Source organism: Diabrotica virgifera, chromosome 9 (genome assembly GCF_917563875.1).
Source record: "Diabrotica virgifera virgifera chromosome 9, PGI_DIABVI_V3a".
NCBI lineage: Eukaryota > Metazoa > Arthropoda > Insecta > Coleoptera > Chrysomelidae > Diabrotica > Diabrotica virgifera.
In genome coordinates this window covers 204150508-204171492 of record NC_065451.1, presented here as the reverse complement: position 1 = coordinate 204171492, position 20985 = coordinate 204150508, and the positions used below count along the sequence as shown (strand labels likewise).

General features: G+C 31.1%; 1 protein-coding gene across 1 annotated transcript in view; it reads left to right on the top strand.

The window, feature by feature from the left end:
• Nucleotides 1-18127, top strand: part of LOC114329793 (ubiquinone biosynthesis protein COQ9, mitochondrial) — a 36161-nt gene extending 18034 nt beyond the window's left edge. The window contains exons 2-5 of the mRNA XM_028279010.2: nucleotides 2559-2845; nucleotides 9721-9933; nucleotides 10499-10708; nucleotides 17972-18127. Of these exons, the coding sequence (XP_028134811.1) occupies nucleotides 2559-2845; nucleotides 9721-9933; nucleotides 10499-10708; nucleotides 17972-18007 (746 nt within the window). The 3' untranslated portion in view covers nucleotides 18008-18127. The remainder of the gene's footprint in view (nucleotides 1-2558; nucleotides 2846-9720; nucleotides 9934-10498; nucleotides 10709-17971) is intronic.
• Nucleotides 18128-20985: the final 2858 nt, after the last annotated feature.

Below are 20985 nucleotides of genomic sequence, written 5' to 3'. Positions count from 1 at the left end.
TTAAGACGTAGTTATTGCACATATTTTGACATACAATTAAGAATTTTATATTCACCATTGGCGTGCATACGGGTAATATGATCGGTCATAATAGGACAAAACCTCGAAATTTTTACAGAATGGATCGATTTGCTTAAAAATTTGAGAATAAGTAGTGGATAGTTAAAGGATCAAAATGTATATGATGCCGAAAGGCGCTTTTACCATGAGGGTGGTTGCCACCCCAACTCGGGGGTAGAAAGTCTTTATAGCATTTTGACAGCAAAAAAAGAATGTGTGTGTACTTTGTACGCACGTAAGAAGTTATACTTCTATTATAATATAATTTCAACGAAATAAATATACCTACTTAACAGTTACAATACAAAAAATTAACAATTACCAAAAATGAATCAAAACTTAACAATGCCAAATATTAAAAAAAAAAGAAAAAAGTATGAATCGTCAGGGATTTGAACTCGCAATCTCGCGATTTTTTATCTCTGGTCCAATGCTCTACCAACAAGGCCATCAAGCCGCATGCAACTTACCTTTCAGATATACATAATTATACATCACGGTGACAAGTGAAATATAAAAATAGATGTTTTATTATTTTACGCCCAAGGAAGACAAATCCAAAGACACAAAATTATAATAAAAAACCTTTTAAACTACCTTTTTCAAATTGCGCAAGTTTTATTATTAATATTAATGTTAATAAATGAAATATAAATATTTTGACGTTTCACAATTTGACAATTCACTTTTAACTGCAGCGCCTTAAAAATTTTAAAGCACTAGTGCCTTAAAGTAGCATTTTTAACGCTCCTATGGAGTCCTAAAAATTGCATTTTTAACACATTTGTAGAAAAATATATTTAAAAACACTAATATATTCTTTCCACGCATTTTCTGGACTGATACATACATAAATTAAAACATTTGGAGTATAACTTCAAAAATATCATACGAAAACTATTTAAAAAGGCAGTATAACTATTAACTAACCTTTGTTAAGGAAGGAAAACGGAATCCAGGCCGTAGAAGAATGTCGTGGATGCGGAATTTGAGAGAGTGGTTTGGCTGCACCACTAATGAACTTTTTAGGTCAGCTGTAAACAAAGTCAGGGTAGCCTTGATGATTTCCAATCTCCGATAGGAGTGGCACAAGAAGAAGAAGAACCTTTGTTGTTTCTCTTCCCACAAATTTTAAAACGCAACAACCATACATAACCAAGCCGTCAACCGTCCAAACCACAGCTGCGCTACAGCTGCCATATTGGATAATTTTTGACATGTCATTTGAACATCCAATCAGAACAAAGTTATAATGCGCATGCGCCCGGATCGTAGGTTTTAACATATAAAAATTCACCCTCATATCGCGCGTAAAGAAGTATAACTTCAAAAAGGTTTTAAAAAAATTGAGTTAAAAGCGGATAACAAATTTTTCTAGTTTGGAAAAAACTGGCCTTTTCTTCAGAATAGAAAGATTAGATGTTTAAATATGAAATTGTAGGCTATTTAATTCCCAAGAACCTGGTTTGCATAAATTTTTCCTACGGCAAAACTTGAGTGAGCTATTGACAATTAAAACTTGTAATAACATGCAAAAACCACCTTTACCAACCTCTTTTTGCGACTGAGGATTTTAAAAAGATTTAATATTAATAGGCTTATAGATCTTGTAAAAACCTACAAAATTCTTTTTTACCAAACTTTCTAAGATAAAAAATAAAAAAGTTACGGTTGAAAAATCAATATATTAAAAAAAAGAGAAATCCAATTGGAAGCATAATAATGTAAGTTAGCGGTGTTTTTAGTCATTGGTCTTATTCATTCTTCTTTATTTATGTATTAATAAGAGATTCTAGAAATTTGACTGGATTAGAATGATTAGTTTTTAAAAAACTGGAGTTAAAAGCAAATAACGAATTTTTGTAGTTTGGAAAAAAATGCCGTTTTCTTCAGAATAGAAAGACTAGCATCATAGATACGAAAAAATGTTTGAATATGAAATTGTAGGATATTTAATTCCCAAGTTGGTTTGAAAATATTTTTTCTACGGCAAAAATTGAGTGAATCGTAAATGAATATTATCGAAAAACACTGATTTTTTCGATATAAAACTAACACTTTCGATAGCGAATAAATCGAAAACTATTAATTTTATCAAAAAAATGTATAGAACATTTTTACTTTAGAATGAATGTTTTTATCAACTTTTGCGGTCAAAATATAATAAAAAGTTTCCGCCCCCGAGATAAGGTGGTAACCACCCCCATGGTAAAAGCGCCTTTCGACATCATATATATTTTGATCCTTTGACTATCCACTACTTATTGTCAAATTTTCAAGCAAATCGATCCATTCTGTAAAAATTGCGAGGTCAAAAAGCTTCGGTTCCTGGACTAATATGACTAAGAGTGATGTGCGTATTATCGTAGATCTCATAACAGGTCACCAATATTCGAGTTTGATAGCAGTTGCCAAAAGTTGAATGTTTTTTCAGACAATAATAAAGTAAGCATTTGTTCGTATTAAAAAAAAAAGTTATATTTTTTACATTATTTCAGACTCCAGTTGCATATGGTCAACTATTAGGCTCTTTTCATCAGAGACAACAAGCTCAGATGAACAAGGAGATGATAAGAATTATGAGGAAGATATTCGTAATAAGATACTAGAAGCTTCGTTACCTAACGTACCTGAACTAGGATGGTCCAAAGAAGCGATAGCCAAAGGCGCACAAGCCGTAGGTTATCCCGGGGTTACACATGGGATGTTTTCTAGAGGAGGTGGAGATCTACTACACTATTTTCAAACTAGTTCCAATTCTAAGTTAGTCCAATTTTTAAAAAAGGTATAAATTATTTATCTTAGAGTAATACCTCAGGAAACGAAGTCGAAAAAGCACTTGAAGAATCAAAAAATTACTGGTCGTTATTTTTTAACTGGAATATCTCGGAGAAATCAATAGAAAAGCGGCACCATCTCTCGGATATCGAAATTTATACTGCTTCATGGTTTTTTTACGTGAATTTTTTCATTCATTTCAATATTGTGAAAAACAACGCATTGTAGATGAAAATGTTGAACAGAAGACTTTCTTGAATATACTTTAAATTTTTAAAATGAGATTTTCCAAATTTAAAAATGTTTAAGATAATAATTATTAAGATTTTTAAAATACATTTAACAATGCGAGTATTTATGTAGTTACTACCTACATGTGCCAAACATGGACCCGATCGGTCGAGTAGTTTTTAAACGATTCTATTTATTTATTCCATTTAAGAAAAAAAAAACGATATTTTCAAATAGCCGTGTATAGGTGCCTTGTCAATATTTTGGTCTCATCCTCTTCGCAGTAACTCAAGTTTTCGCGTTTTTTTTAAGTACATATATTCATTTTCAACGAAAACTTTTCGTTTATAAATTTGCAAAAGTCTGTGTGTTATTGCGTTGCCGCTCCTGCAATACTTAGAGCAGGTGTATCGATTTATTCTTATGTAGTTTTGCCTTCTGAATCCAAATCTGAAAACGGCATTTCGATATCTCTAACCGTCTTCGAGATAATCGACCTCAAAGTCTAAAATGTGACGTCACAATCCGGTTATTTCCTACTGACGCACTAAACGTCAGCTCAAATGGTTGATTAGGAAGTAGGCTACTTTTTAAACTCAATTTGTTCAGCAAAGCATAGTTTATTTACATTTGAGTTTGACACTTCGTGAATGTCAAACTAGATTTTAAATTATGTATTAATAAAACATCAATGACATTTGATAGTGAATTTAATTATTATATAAAATAAATAAGATGTTCAAAAATACAATTTGAGTATATTTTAAAAGCAATAATTTATTAAGTAGGTATATATTTACGAGTATACGGCCTACCCTTTATAATAAATGTACTGTTCCATTTGTTATGAAATTAAAATACAGGGTGTTCAGAAACTCTACCGACAAACGGAGGTTCCTCAGATAATTTTAAGACAATTTAACCCAATTCATCTAGTCCGAAAATGCTTCCTAAAGATGGCGTCTGGTAATTAGTTTATCTTAAATATCTCCAGAACGCTTCTATTTAGAAGAACGAAAATTGGTACACATATTTATCTTCCAGGGATAAATCGAATTCATTAATTGCAAATTTCTAGTACCGGTCATAGGCGTCCGTTTGGGCAGGGCATCAGTTATATTATCGCATAACTTTTTTGTTTTCAATTTTTAAGCACTTTTGAGTCTGGATTATTAAAATGTAAGGTATTATAGTACTAAAAGGTACTCTTACTTTAAGTCGATAGGATACACCGTTTTCTAGAAAAATCGATTTGAAAATTTTTCGTTGTTTGAATATCAAAAAAAGATTCAATAAAAAAAATATTTAGAAAAACCAAAATTGGTACATTTATTTATATTCCAGAGATGAATCGATTTTATTAATTGTGAATTTCTAGTACCGGTCATATGCGTCCGTTTTGGGTAGATCAACGGTTATTTTATCGCATACCTTTTTTGTCTTTAATTTTTAAGGATTTTTGACACTAGATTATTAAATTATGAGGTATTCTAGTATTAAAAGTTACTTTTGCTTGAAGTTGGTAAAATACACCGTTTTTTTTTTAATTTTCAAAAAAATTTTCAAATTCAGGAAACGAAAAATTTTCAAATCGATTTTTTTAGAAAACGGTGTGTCCTACGGACTTAAAGCAAGAGTACCTTTTAGTACTAGAATACCTCACAATTTAATAGTCCAGTATCAAAAGTGCTTAAAAGTTAAAGACAAAAAAGTTATGCGATAAAATAACCGTTGCCTCACCCAAAACCACCACCCAAAGTCACCATAGATGGAATCGATTTATCTCTGGAAGATAAATATGTGTACCAATTTTCGTTTTTTCTAACTAAAAGCGTTCTGGAGGTATTTAAGAAAAACTAATTACAAGACGCTATCTTCAAAGAGCTCTAACTCCCTTAGGAAACATTTTCGGACTAGGTGAATGTGGTTAAATTCTCTTAAAATTATCTGAGGAATCTCCTGTCTTCGTTTGTTGGTAGAGTTTCTGGACACCCTGTATAGTCGGTTCGCTAAACTCGACACAACTGGCTAGTGATATTAGTAGGTAATTTTTTTGTTTTTGCGAATTTTGCCAAAATTGGCAAAATTACTAATTATTTAGTAATTATTAACTAGGTAATTAGTAATTATTTTTTTTGCCAAATTGGCAAAATTATTGACTACAATCACTTGCCAGTTGTGTCTGAGTTTAGCGAACCGACAGTATATGAAATAATATTGTTTGGTATAAAAAATTATGGTCTAATATGTGCAATTCTAATGGAAAAAAATATTTGAAGATTTTTCTCAAATTATGGATACCAACATTTTCATTTATAACTCTTTTATTTTTAATTTGACAAAGGAAAGTTATTCTTCATAAAAAGCTATTCATGTTCTAAGATTTATGATGCAACCAACATATTATATAAAGTTTTATTAATTTTATACGAGGTATATAAAAATATAAATTTAGATCAAGAGTAAACTACCTTTATAGTTCATAACATTTAAATTAGAATGATGTAATTGCACATTAAAACATAATTATTATTTCTAAACTATTTTCATAATAGCAATTTTCCATATTACGAATTAAAATACGTAAACAATTAAAGTTTTCGTTATGATAATGCTCGCATTTTCAGCTTGTTAATTATTGCTTACAAATAATTGAAAATGACAACTTTCAATAGGGTGGACATCGAATTAAAAAAACAAAAAATATAATGTTAAAACTCAGTCAAGCATTTTAAATTGGCGATGTTAAGTCACAATGATGACCTCTCGTGGATTTCGGCGGAACTAAAATTGAGGACTTTTCTCTTTTTATTGCCCTGCTATAATGGCGGTTTTTAATGTCAAATCGTTGTTAAAATCGTTGTCAGTATTTTCGAAAATCAATATGTATAATTAATAAATTTTAATACAAAAGATTTAATTAAAAGCTTACAAGCCTTTTATCAAAAGTGTTCTTATGTGTGTGTTGTGTTGCAGAATATTTGGAGTAAATTTAGGACGAACACGTTCTTTTGATTCTACTGATGCTGATAGATTAATAATCGATAGAACTACTAACTTTTTCACTTTATTGATTTTCGAAAATACTGACAACGATTTGACATTAAAAACCCCGATTATAGCAGGGCATTAAAAAGAAAAAGGCCTTAATTTTAGTTCCGCCGAAATCCACGAGAGGTCGTCATTGTAACTTAACATCGCCAATATGCGCAATTCCATTTTGATTTTAAATGGCATCAGTCAGTTTATTATTTATTATTTACTCAAAAAACGGTAGAATTGTGTTTTTCCGGCATTTTTAATATTTTATTTGCATTTTACGAAAAAATTACAAGTCTTAAAATAACCCAAAATACCAAAAAAAAAATCGAGAAATAATTTGTTTAAAAAATAAATAGTTTGCAATCGAAAATTTTCGGTAAATTTTTAAACATTGGCATATTGCCATCATAATCTATAGATTAAAACAAGTTTCAGCCTGTGGACAATTTTGTCAAAAAATTGAACTTTTTTGACAAAAGTCACCAACATAAAACAATTGCGAACTTTGAATTAAGAGCACACAGTAGCGATCAACAGGTAGCAACATCCAAGATTGCGAAAGTTCTGCGAACTTTCAAAAGTGAGGCAACAGTGCGTCGGTAATTCGACACTGACACTGATGTTTATACTATCAAAAACATTAATTTTTATACACATAGGCGCGAAAGGTTGCCAAGTCAGTGACGTTCGATTTCTTGTTATAAAAAAGTCGATTTTTAGTAGTTCCAATGTGACACAAAATCTAGGCACGGGATAAAAAAGTTTATTTGAAGAAAGTGTATTTTTTTGTCTTTCTTAATGGCGGTACAGGCTCCTTTTTTCAATATTTTATTTAGTTATAGAGTAATTTCCACATACTAACATAATTCTGAAATTGGGCTCTGTACCGCCATTCTTTATTATATTACGAATATGTGTGCCTAATATCTCGAAAAATATTCAAAATTAGAACCGCAATCTTGGAACGCGTTTGTTGCTACCTGTTGATCGCTAATGTTTGCTCTTAAAATAAAATATCTTCGGTTCTATGAGTCTTCTTTTTCTTTTAAGGTGTGTTTCCCAGAACCTTCCAGATGGTGTATTTTGTTGTTTTGTACAGGTTAAAACGGCGCAGATAATTTAATTCTTTATAAGGCAAAAATGCATTAATTCATTGTGCATCAATTATTATTATTTGTAAGTGAATAATTAAAAATGAATATACTTTTTAAAAAAAATGATAATTTAAAACCTTACTAAGAGAATGAGACCACAAAAGCCCTTCTAAACATTGGAAAAGCACCCGTACAAGCATTTGGAAATATCCTCTTTTTTTTCTTTTTAATGGGATAAATAAATAGAATTGTTTAAAAACTACTCGACCGATCGGGTCCAACTTTTGCACATACAGGGTGATTGATTAGTAGGGTAAAGCTCAATAGCTCCGCTATAGTAATAGATAGCAATAAAAGTTAATAACAAAAATTTTAGCCACCTTTGAGCTTCACATTACAAAATTAGTTAGAATGTTACAGGGTGTTCGGTATTATAGTGGCAGACCAAACTTATGTTTTTTTAAATGGAACACCCTATATTTTATTTTATATTCGAAATCCTGTTAACTTCTCCATCACAAAAATATAAAGGTTTGTAATGTTATACAGGGTATTTATAAAAGTTATAACTAATTTTGTATGAAAATCGTAACAAGTTCAACTCCCTGTATAAATAAAAATAAGCACAACAGCAATGGTCTATTAATGCCATATTTTTTATTTATTGTCAAAATTTTTAAGAATTATTGATATTGCTAATTTTCTTTATGTCAAATACAGGGTGAGTCAAAACGCAAGTACATTATTTTCTCAGTAATGTTAAATGGAACACCCTGTATTTTATATCATTATTGAAAAGTAACATTAACGTACTTTAATTTTTATATAACATTTCCTATGCCCAAATTTATTAGTTTTCGAGATATTTGCATTTTTCAGAGCAAATTATTTTAGGTGTTTAAATTTATCTAAGTTTTAAGTAAGCCATGACTGAATTGACAATTGAAGATTACCGATTATCAATCCGGTAATCAATGTAACACTGTAGCAAATAAAGAAATAAAAATAATTTGTTAGTAATACATTTTGCAAACAAAAACACAACCACTACATGCAACATTTTTGAAACAATTAAAAACTACCTTTTTATGTAAATGCAACAAATAAACAAAGAAAATTAGTAATAAATTTTACAAAAAAACACACAAACACAAAATACAATATTTTGTGAAGACAAATAAACACTACTTTTGTATGTAAATGTAACAATGTAACAAATAAAGAACGAAACATAATTTATCAGTAATACATTTTGCAAAAAAACATGTTTGAAAAAATTAGAAGCTACTTTTAATAAAATATTTTTAATATTTAATTACATAAGGTGTTCAAAATTATCTCCTAACACATTTATGTACGCCTAAAAACGATCATTGAATGAGCTACTTACTCTACGGAGCATTTGTAAATTAGCACATCGAAATACACTTTGTATTCTATTTTTTATCTCATCCCTTGTTGTTGGAGGTATTTTATAAACTTCATTATTAACGTAACTCCAAAAAAATCAGTCCAGTTTATTAAATTCTGGTGATTTGGGTGGCCACGCTACTGGTCCATTGAAAAATGAAAATATCGAAAACTAATAAATTTAGACATAGGGAATGTTATCTAAAAATTAAAGTACGGTAATGTACTTGCGTTTTGACTCACCCTGTATTTGATATAAAGAAAATTAGCAATATCGACCATTCTTGAAAATTTTGACAATACGTTAAAAAATATGGCATTAATAAACCATTGTTGTTTTGCTTATTTTTATTTATACAGGTAGTTGAACTTGTTACGATTTTCATATAAAATAGGTTATAACTTTGTAAATACCCTGTATAACATAACAAACCTTTATATTTTTGTGATGGAGAAGTTAACAGGATTTCGAATTTAAAATAAAATATAGGGTGTTCTATTTAAAAAAACATAAGTTTGGTCTGCCACTGTGTTATCGAACACCCTGTAACATTCTAACTAATTTTGTAATGTGAAGCTCAAAGGTGGCTAAAATTTTTGTTATTAACTTTTATTGCGATCTATTACTATAGCGGAGCTATTGAGCTTTACCCTACTAATCAATTACCCTGTATAGTAACTACATAAAACTCTCATTGTGGAATCTGTTTTAAATATCTTTATTGTTGATTTGAATAATAACTAATAATTGAAAAAAAAATGATTCTTTCTGGATTTTTTTATTTATGTATAAACATTTTTTAATTTAGAAAATCTAATTTTAAAGAGTATTTAAGCATTTTCAAGAAAGTCGTCTTTTGAAAGTTTTCATCTACAATGCGTAGTTTTTTGACAATATTGAAATACATAAATGAAGTCGCTTTTTTTGCTTAAATGTTAGATCATAAAAAACCGCACCGCAGTAAAAATTTCGATACACACGAAATGGTACTCATTTTGTGTTGACTTCCCCCGTTGAAAACTAGCACCCAGGAATTTTTCGATAATTTTAAATGCTTCGTTTCTTGGGGTATAAGTGATTTTCTCTAATTACGATTTGTTTTAGTATAAAGAGGATATGAAGGAGAACCCTATTCCACCGGCCGACTTTGCGGAAAGGGCTATTCAAGAACGTTTAAAAATGGTCGGACCGTATGTAGGAAAATGGCCACAGGCACTAGCCATTATGGCATTGCCGCCTAACGTACCAAATTCTTTAGCGACTCTATTAACAATGGTCGATGATATTTGTTACTATGCAGGTGATAGATCAGTAGATGTAAGTATGAACTTAAGTCATACATATATGCAATAAGTAGTTGGTGTTGCAAGTTCTTTAGAAACGTTTTATAATAATGTAGCATTTTTTTCTTACTCTGTATATCATAAAATCTCTTCTTATTTACACAGTCAGGATAGCATTTTGACCTTGCATGACGAGCTGCCCGAAATTTGATTATTCTAACCTTTAAGGGGGGTCAATACTAGTGTAAATTTAAAATCGCGACTGAATTCCGCCATTGCGTTAGTCGTCATCTTGAATTTAAGGGAGAACCGTGGTTGCTGAATATCTCTTGTCATTTTCAACTGTAGGTACTGAAATTGTTCCAAATGCGATTTCCTACAATTTATTTTTAACATGATGTGGGGGGGGGGACATAATTATTGAATTGAATCTCGTTTTTGACCTGCATTGTATAGCACTCGCTCCGTTGTCGCTCGTGCTCTAAACATCGCGTGCGTTCGCAAAAAAGCATACTTCACGAACTGTTTCATAAATAACTATTTGATAGACCAAGTAAACATTGATCACCCCTCATAATGTTCCCTAATTTTTTTTTCAGCATAATTGGTATTTACGTAGAATAGGCATAGCAGGTGTATATAAAGCTTCAGAACTGTATATGATTCAAGATAAGTCAGAGGAATTTAAAAATACGTGGGTGTTTCTAAATAAGAGATTACTCGAAGCAGTCCAACTGCAGGATTTATTGTTAAAGTCAGAAAATGGTACCCAGATGGCTAAGGATACTGTCCAGTCAGTGTTTGTTACAGTGAGTATAAACAAATTAAATAAAAATATCACAAGGAAAAATTCCTGTACTGGCTGTATACCATAAATCACAAAAAATAAAAACCTTATCTTGTAAAAAGTATATTTAAAATCCCTAAAAAGGGCTGTATCACAACAAAACGTTTTCGGAATCAATATTCCATCATCAATGTTATCACCTAAAATAAGTATAACTCTATAAGTAAAACATACGTGAGGTTAAATTTTGACAAAGGTAAAAAAGTGAATAGATAGTTATACTTACAGGTTTACATGCTTTAAGCCACCAAAATGTACGGGTAAAAACCCTTAAATTGATATTAAACAGTTGGGGTTACATTATATTATCTGATTTTAAAGGATGTTAAAAATATTTCCAGATTAACCCCTGGCATCACATGCCATCAACCATATTGGTTGGGAAATTGTAGGTAGAACCTTAAATGGCAGAGTTTAGGTGACGCCATAATGACATTGTTTAACTAAAGTCCCTGTAGATACTGAAGTAAATAATTTAGGATTCCTTGTCAATGAAATATGAATATAGTTTTATTTTATTCCAAACGATACAAATATAATATAACAAAGATTATGAAAATTTTATTGTTTTGGATTTAATCAATTCCAGTTAAAGGTAAATAAATGAGAAAATATAACTTGCTGTGATTTTAGTTGATTAACAAACGACTGCTAATTAACTTAGTCAACATTATCAACAATTGCAACAAAATGTTTACTCTTTGTGAGTAACTCTTTATACTATTTGTGCTAATTGCATGGTGTTATGCAATAATGGATTAAGTCCCATTTTTCTAAAATTGAATTATGAAACTCTATAATATCATAATCTCTAAACAAGCATTTCCGAAAAACTAAAATGAGCACTTGGAGTCCGGCCCTGAACGACCTACCGAATGGCGTGTTTATTTCTAGTCCCAACAAAATTGCAAATTTTTTGTAGAAAAAGTAATAGTTTATTTGTAAATAGTTAAGTGACAATATTAGTAGATACCAGTAAGTGAATTAATCGTATAATCTTTGTTTAATCTAACGTAATAAACTAGTTTTAACTAATTCTTATTAATAACATCAATAATTACGATATAAGGAACAACTTATTCCAGTTTTGTTACTGGTTTAATTTCCTGCTTAATTACTGGTCAGGTCCGTATTAGTTTTGAACACATATCTCGAGTTAAAATTAAAAATGGAACCTAACATTCGGAATCTCTCTGACTCGCAACATGTACAACAACTGCAGACAAATACCAATAAACCCTATTCTTCACCCACTTCTACACCTTTCCCGTCCAAATTTCAAGCGATTGTCTTCAGCGGCTTAGAAAATACGAAGCTGCAAGATTACTTAATTCCATTGGGCAATCTAATTCAACCAACAAATATTATATTTTCGTCTCGATTATCGAACAATAGGATATGTCTGTACCTTTCAAGCAAACAACTGGTGGACGAATTTATGCAAAAGCACGGACAAATAAAAATCGAGAATAATACTGTACAAGCTAGAAGACTGATTTATCCAGCCGAACGTATCGTTTTATCACACGTATGTCCCACTATACCACACAGTTTGTTAATTGATTATTTACAAAAAATAGGCCTTAATCTTCTCTCCCCAGTCACTTTTCTAAAAATCAGTTCCAATCTTCCTGAATACCATCATATTTTGAGCTTCAGAAGGCAAATATACGTTAGTCCTCACAATATCTCCTTACCCGACTCATTTACCTTAGACTTCGATAATACAACACATCGAATTTTCTTATCTCAAGAAACTATGGTCTGTTACAGCTGCAAAAAGTCTGGACAGATTGCCGCAAATTGTTCCGATAAAATTAAATCAATAGCAAGTTCAAGTAACAGTCAACCTATCTCTTCTTCCTCACCCGAAACTATGTCTCAGCCTACAGCTACATTCCCATGTAACGAACATATTCCTATCGAAGAAAGCTCAGCAAATAATCTCAATAATCCTAATATAGAAAAAAATCAAGAAGTTAGCAACATGGACAGTTCCATAGCCATTAATGCCGACCTTCAGTCGAAACGCAGTATCAATGAGGTTCTCACTTCTCCAGAAACAAGTCATACAGAAAAACCCTTTGCTGTACCTTCATCTAAACCTAAAGCCAAGAAGATTAAAAGCAACGAGGAGCATAGAGCAACGAAATCATCAAAATCGTATAACCTTGAACCAGCCAAAAATTTTATCGAAAATCATTCACCCGCATTTGTCCTCAACTTTGGTCAACTGAATCTTCTTATAAGCAATATTAGTGACGCGCAAAATCCTATTGATATAATTATTCAAGATTTTACTTCCGACCTAATGCGACTATACGATATGTTAACTGAAATTTATACACAATTGAAAGACAGATCCTTCAAACGTTTTATCAACACTCTCAGAAAGAAAATCCTATGGCACTTGGGTAACGAGGCCTCTGAATCCGAGGGCGAGTCATCTCAGGGTAACCAGTAAACCACATAATATTTTTATATAAATACCATCCCACATTGGAATTGCAGGCAACGAAAAAGCTGACCAGTGCGCGAGTGAAATTGCCGTATGTGCCGATATAGAAAAAGATGAGTGTTCAAATACCGCGAGTGATATAAAAGCTTACATTCAGAATCGTGTTTTGTGCAAGTGAAAAAACGTCACTAAAACTAATTAAAAATGACATTACAGCCTGGGAACCCTCAACTGGAAACAGAAGAGAACAGTTGGTGATAACTCGATTGAGAATTGGACACACGAGACTTATTCACTCATATTTATTGTCTAAAAGCGACCTACCTGTATGTGAAATATGTAATGTACCAGTTACTGTTAACCATTTGACAATATTGTAAAGTTTCTATAACTCATAGGAATATTTTACAAAATTTAACTTTGTATACTGTAGCCGCCGCTAATCACCATTAAGGTGGATGCGGCTGTATTTTCTAAATAAAAAAAAATGAGCACTTCTGTACTCATCTATTCTGTAAATATCTGTATTTCTAGCTCTGTCCCATAATGTCTTACTGTCGATTTTTCTAAGGGTAAGAACAGAACAAGTGGGTCGAGGTGGAGGTGGAGGTCGTGGTGGATGCTACTAGTTAAGTCGCAGTAACAGCACATAGCAAGAAGGTCACCTGCGCTGTCAGTCGAGCTAGAACCACTATCAAGTGAAGTAGTTTAATGAAATTTGAATGACAAAAAGACTGTGCTTTTGCGATGTTGTGTCAGTCAAGTGATGATAGTGATGAAATGTCAGCTGTAAATAACCAGATCCTCCTTCATATTTCAAAAATTTACTGAATTTAATTATTACTTTGGAAATTCAAAAATAAACTGAATACAAAAAAAGGGATTATATAAAAAGTATCAACTCAGATAGCCCAGGTAATGACAACTTGGCTTCGAACGGACCAATCACAGGGAAGCATCCTTGTAGGCCGCGCAGTAGACATCCATGTAAAACATACTCATTTTATTGCCAACCTCCTGGATGGCATCGCGCTAAACCTCCACCGCGATTTACCTGCTCTGTTCTCTTCCATTCACTACAATGTGTTTGTTTTACATGGATATCGACATCGACCGCGACCTCCACCTCCACCGCGACCCACTTGTTCTGTTCTTACCCTAAGGGTTTTCATCTTCGCTGTTTCTAGCATTCTTTTTAACCTCTCTGTCCTCTCTTGCCCTTTCATTTCTTTCCCGATATTTTTATTTCTCCATATTGTTTCATTGAGGCAACCTGCGGCTCTGTTTGCTCTATCCAAATTTTCCACTTCCCTTTCGATCTACTTTCGAGATCGAAAGTAGTCTGCCCATGTTTCCTTCTGAATGTGTTTCGTTTTTATTAGTTCGTTCATCTATTTTCTTTGTACTCTGTCATTCTCCATATTTCGTTTTGTGTTCCGCAGAAGTCGGTTTCCATCTGTTTAAGAACATCTGCCAGTGTTTCTTTTTTTTTATTTGTCTGGCTAAAGTATTCGTTTCATCTCTGATTTGTTTATTAGTCTGGGCAGATTATATCGGCGAATAGGCCATTTTTGGGAAAAGTTATTTACCAGCAATTTTATTACTGGAATCGAATCTTATGACGGTATCAAATAAAAATTCACCGTTATTAAATTCTGCATAGAGACGTGTCTTTCCCGATTTACATCGACGAAAATTTTCCCCGGACAATGCGGGTTTTTCCAACAAAATCTTTAATTTTCAACTAAAATTTTAGATAAGTAATTGTTTATCAATAATTAAACAACTTGGTAATATAAACGCTCTTTTCGTATAGATTATAATTCCAGAAGCCGATGGAAATTGAATGAACAGTTTAGCAACAATTACATTGCTAATTTAAAATTTACGGTCGCTATAATAACCACAATAATTATGATACATAAGAATAACTATGATTTTTGTATAAAAAGACACTGTACCTATCGAATGTAATTAAAGAATTGAAATTGGACTATTTAAGCGGCGTCAGGAATATTTTAAAATTATAAACAATTTTTTGGCTTATAAACAAATAGAATATCTCGGGAAATATTACATTAAATTAAATCATGAAAACGATATTAGAAAAAAGCGGCAGGATGCTTCTTTTAAAAGAAAAAACGTTTAATTCTGATGAGTGGTTCCTGAGATACAACCGGTCAAAGTTGACCGGCATTAACTGCAAATATATAAACAATAGGATCATAATTTTCAAACCATCACCTTTTTATTTCGGTCCTATTTCTCCACACCAATGTCCATATCTTTAAAACAGTAATAACATATATTATTATAATAAAAACTGTCGATATTACGAGTGAAAATTGCCAAAAATAGCAAAATTTCAATAAAAAATTAGGTTGGAGAAAATGTAATCTCAAAGTTCAAAATCAAAAAGAGTAATTTATTTATTGTAACAAAAATTTTTAATTTGTTTAAATAAAGATTGTTTAAATAATTATACAGCTTTCAAATGAGAATATTTGTGTTTTTAACGTTAAAAGGTACACTTGTAGTAAGTTTATCTAAAAAAAATGAATAACCATTTTCATTCTTGTTTTCATTTTGGTGGGATGTAGAATAGCATTATGTTGTTTTATGTGCCATTAGAGTGAAAACTTAGTCTTTTTATCTAAAAAAGTCTACAACTGGAAAAAATATGTAGTTTTCTTTTCTTATAAATAAATTAATCTATTATAACAAAACAAAAGCAAGTTTGACATTTAATAATGCGTTAGTTAGATGGCTCTACTCGAGTTACTTGGGAACAAAAAAGAATGAAGAAAATTGCTCCATGGGAAGCCGAGAAAATGCATTTTTTTAACGTATACCGATTTTGAACTTTGAGATTACATTTTCTCCAACCTAATTTTTGATTGGAATTTTGCTATTTTTGGCAATTTTCACTCGTAATATCGATAGTTTTTATTATAATAATATATCTTATGAGTATTTTATAGATATGAAAATTGGTGTGGAGAAAGAGGACCGAAATAAAAAGGTGATGATTCGAAAATTATGATCCTATTGTTTATATATTTGCCGTAAATGCCGGTCAACTTTGACCGGTTGTATCTCAGGAACCAATCATCAGAATTAAACGTTTTTTCTGTTAAAAGAAGCGCTGCCGCTTTTTTTCTAATACCTATTTTGGCGATTTAATTTAATTTAATATTTCCCGAGATAGTCTATTTGTTTATAAGCCAAAAAATTGTTTATAATTTTAAAATATTCCTGAGGCCGCTTATATAGTCCAATTTCAATTCTGTAAAGTACATTAGATAGGTACAATGTCTTTTTATACAAAAATTATAGTTACTCTTATGTATCATAATTATTGTGGTTATTATAGCGACCGTAAATTTTTAATTAACAATTCAATTGTTGCTAAACTGTTCATTCAATTTCCATCGACTTCTGGAATTATAATCTATACGAAAAGATCTTTTATATTACCAAGTTATTTAATTATTGATAAACAATTACTTATCTAAAACTTTAGTTGAAAATTAAAGATTTTGTTGGAAAAACCCGCATTTTCCGTGGAAATTTTTGTCGAATTAATCGGGAAAACACATCTCTATGCAAAATTTAATTACGGTGAATTTTCATTTGGGTGTTTTTGGTGTAAGGTTAAAATCTTTGGAGTTATAGAGCAAAAATTGAAAAAAACACGATTTTCGGGCGCCATTTTGTTTATAAAAAAAAGTAGCACACTATCTGCTGACTTTGCATGCTTATATTATTAATATATACAATCATAAGATTCGATTCCAGCAATAAAATTGCTGGTAAATAACTTTTCCTAGTATTTTGCTAATTAGCCCAGAGTATATAGTATAGTGTTTATATGCCTGTTGTGTTTTGTATTGTAAAAAGGATTTCTTCTTTTTTCACTTCCTCTCTAAACCATGGGGGTTTTCTTTTTTGATACACTGTCTGGGGTTATTGCGGGGTGGATCGAGTAGCTCTGCGGTTACCACAGCAGGCCCTAAGCCGGATAAAACGTGGAGGTTGATTGGCACGGTTAGCAACCCACCAGCCTGTTAAAGAATTACTGCTCAAAAGCACGTTTAATTACTGTGGAATATTTAATTGATTTGGGATACTTTGTAAGTGTTGAGTCAATAGTTAATGGGTGGTTTGAATTGTTTATTTGTATGCCTAATTTAATAGTTGAAGCAATAAAGCACTGAACCTACGAAAAAAAAAAACGACAAAACGGATCTTAATAATTCTTTTTGCATTCGATTCATGAATGCGCCAGGAAACTTTGAGACCCCGAGCCAAGATATAATATTGAAAAACTGCATACAAAAATGCATTCTTAAAGTGTATCTCAAACAGACAATAAAAAAATTCAAAACTCGTCAATTATCGGCAGAAATGAGTTCAATTTTGTTACTCTGGGGTTTTTGGGGTCGCTGAAAACGAATATGACGTCGTAAGTGATCTACGGAGTACCTGGTGTCCAGGGTACTCCGTAGGGAACTCATTTCCGCCGATAATTGACGAGTTCTGAATGTTTTTATTGTCTGTTTGAGATGCACTTTAAGAATGCATTTTTTTGTATGCAGTTTTTCAATATTATCTCAAGGCTAGGGGTCACAAAGTTTCCGGGCGCATTCACGAATCGAATGCAAAAAGAATTATTAAGATCCGTCTTGTCGTTTTTTTTTCGGAGGTAAAGTTTAGTGCTTTATTGCTTCGCCTAAAATCAATTTCAATAATAATCATTCATTTTAGGCCCGCAATATATTAGGAATCAACTGGAATAAATAGGATAATGATGGAGTGATCATCATACCGAAAGTATTAGGAGTTAATATTTTTTATTGCTTCTCTCGGTAAGATATAAAATTGAAATTGTGATTTTTAATAAATAAACACACTGTTAGTTTATTGAGAATCGTTTTATTTATCACAAATTTGTAAATACAGATTTATAAAACAAATGAAACAAATTATAACAATTTAAAGTATTTCTATTTTGGGACTAAATGAAAATTGGAAATGAAACAAAAAACTCTCAGCTACTACACTTGCCTTAGCGTGTAAGGATCTTTCATTGAAAAGAGCATCATGTTGCACTTTTAAAATATTGCCATTTTGGAAGAGACACTGGGCGTCAGAGAAACCGGACCCCCACAAAATTTTAGAAATTGTTTTCTTATTAATATCAAATTAAATGTATGTACTGAGTCAGTTACTCTTGTAGCACGTAACCCAACATTATCATTAGTAACAAATGGAAAACAAGGAAAAATTTGAGAAATTAATAAATGTATTGAAAAATTCAATACACCATTTCGGCTGTTGATTATGTATTTTAAAGAGGAACTACAACGTTAACGGGGTTTTATTGTTTCATTTAGTTAATGGACCTCTAAATATGAAAAACCCGCGGAGTGTTACCATTTAAAGGAGTGCGTTTTTGAGACAGGGGTAAATTAGTCCCTAGGCACAGGGCGAATTAGGGTGAGTTCTATACACTTTTGGTACAAACACGTCTACAGGAAATTTGTTCCAGGTTAAATTGACTATCGAAACATCACCTTTTAAAGTCAAAGATATTTTTTTTCAAAAACATATTCAAAAGAAAAGCAAGAAAATAATACGATTGATAGCAATTTTGTTTTTTGCCCCATAACTTTTTTCCACAGGGATATAGGTATAGGCATTGCTTCATAGAAAAAAAAAGTACCATCCTTCCTCTTTAAACTGACGTTTGGTAGAAGTCTTTATGATTGATAGTTTCCAAAATATGATTTTTCAAAGTTCGCTACTCACAGCGATTTTGGCCCATTTTCCTTGTTACCTTTCAAACATTGCTCTGTAATTTTTTTCTACGTAGCTTTAGGTATACGCAATGGTACATTTAGTAGAAAGAGAAGTCAATTACCTTTAAAATGTTCTATTGTAGAAGGCTGTGTGACTATTTTTAAGCAAGATATGGTTGTTCAAAGTTTTATAATTTTATTGATTTTTGATATATTTTACGATTATTTTTAAATTTCTCATTATAACTTTTTTTATTGTATATTTAGGTTTTAGGTATATACATTGTACAATAAAAAGAAAGCTTACTTTCTTTGCTTTAAAATGGTGTATTGTAAAAAAATTCTAGGACTATTCTTAAACAAGATATGCTTTTTCAAAATGAGACATGATACACATGCAATAGGTCCCACTAAGCTGGAACCATATGGAAAACTTTTATATTATTAACTTTATGGAAAAAAATTATCCTTTATAAAATGCTCTGCATAGTCTAAAACCTAAGATGCAATCATCAGATATAAAATTTTATCAATAGTGTACGAGGTATGTTAAAAAATATGAATTTCGCTCAAGAGTAAAGTACTTTTATATTTCACAATATCGAAAAGTGTTATTAAGAAAAGTTATTTGGAATTTAAAATTATGTTATCATATGCAATTATATTCTTCTAATTGAAAAAAATTTCCAATTTTTCTCAAAACACGGATACTCTCGGATATCCTACGGATATCTTGTTTAAAAACTGTCCTAGAATTTTTTGCAATACACCATTTTAAAGTAAAGAAAATAAGCTTTCTTTTATTCCACAATGTATATACCTAAATGTACAAGAAAAGAAGTCATAATGAGAAATTTAAAAAATAATCATTAAAAATATCAAAAATCGTTAAAAGTATAAAACCTTGAAAAAGCATAACTTGCTTAAAAAGAGCCGTATGTCCTTATACGATATACCATTTTAAAGGTAATTGACTTTTCTTTCTATTAAATGACCATTGCATATACCTAGAACTGCGTAGAAAAAAAGTTACAGAATAATGTTTGCGAAATAATGGGGAAAATGGCCCAAAAATGCTGTGAGCGGCGAACTTTGAAAAATACTATTTCGGAAACTATAAATCCTAGAGACTTTTACCAAACTTTATTTTAAAAAGGAAGGACGGTCGTTATTTTTCGCTGAAGCAATGCCTATACTATATCTCTGTGGAAAAAGTTATGGGGCAAAAAAACAAAATTGCTTTTCTTCGTGTTTTTTTTCTTGCTTTTCTTTTGCATATATTTTTGTATAAAAAAATATGTTTCCATATTTTAAGACCAAATAACTTAGCGGTATTTGATACAATAAGGTTCGAACTTGTATTTAGGCACTTCGTAGTTTCAAAAATAATTTTTCTACTTGTGTTTTTGAACCTAGAAAATTGTCATTTTTCGATTTTTTTCAGTTTTAAATTGTGTATAACTCGGAAACGATTAACTTTTGTGGAAAATTACAAAAGACCCTTTTTGTGACCAAGAAAATTGATTTTTATAATTAGTTAAATTTTTTTTTTATTAATAAATGTAGCAATAACTTAGAAATTATGGCATTTAGGTATAGGGAATATAACATGAAAAATAATCAGTATTTCTTAAGAACTTCAAAACGCAAAAAATATACAGGGTGTTTCATTTAAAATAAGTAAGTTTATTAGATTTCCAGAAAAGCGAAAGATTTGACAATGCAATTACCACTATAAAATCGGGCGCATTAGAACACCCTTACCCGCCAAAATTTATAAAAATCGTTCAAGCGGTTTCCAAGAAATTATCGTGTTTCCATACTTTCTCACTACCCTGCATAAAAAAATATAAAATTTCCAAATTTTTTGTGGGTGGCCCTTTTCTCTGACGAGCAGTGTATATAACTGCAAATTTGGAATAAAAGTAATGTTTCAGTTGGAATTATGTAAGAAAAAAATAAATTCCTTGCCGAAATATG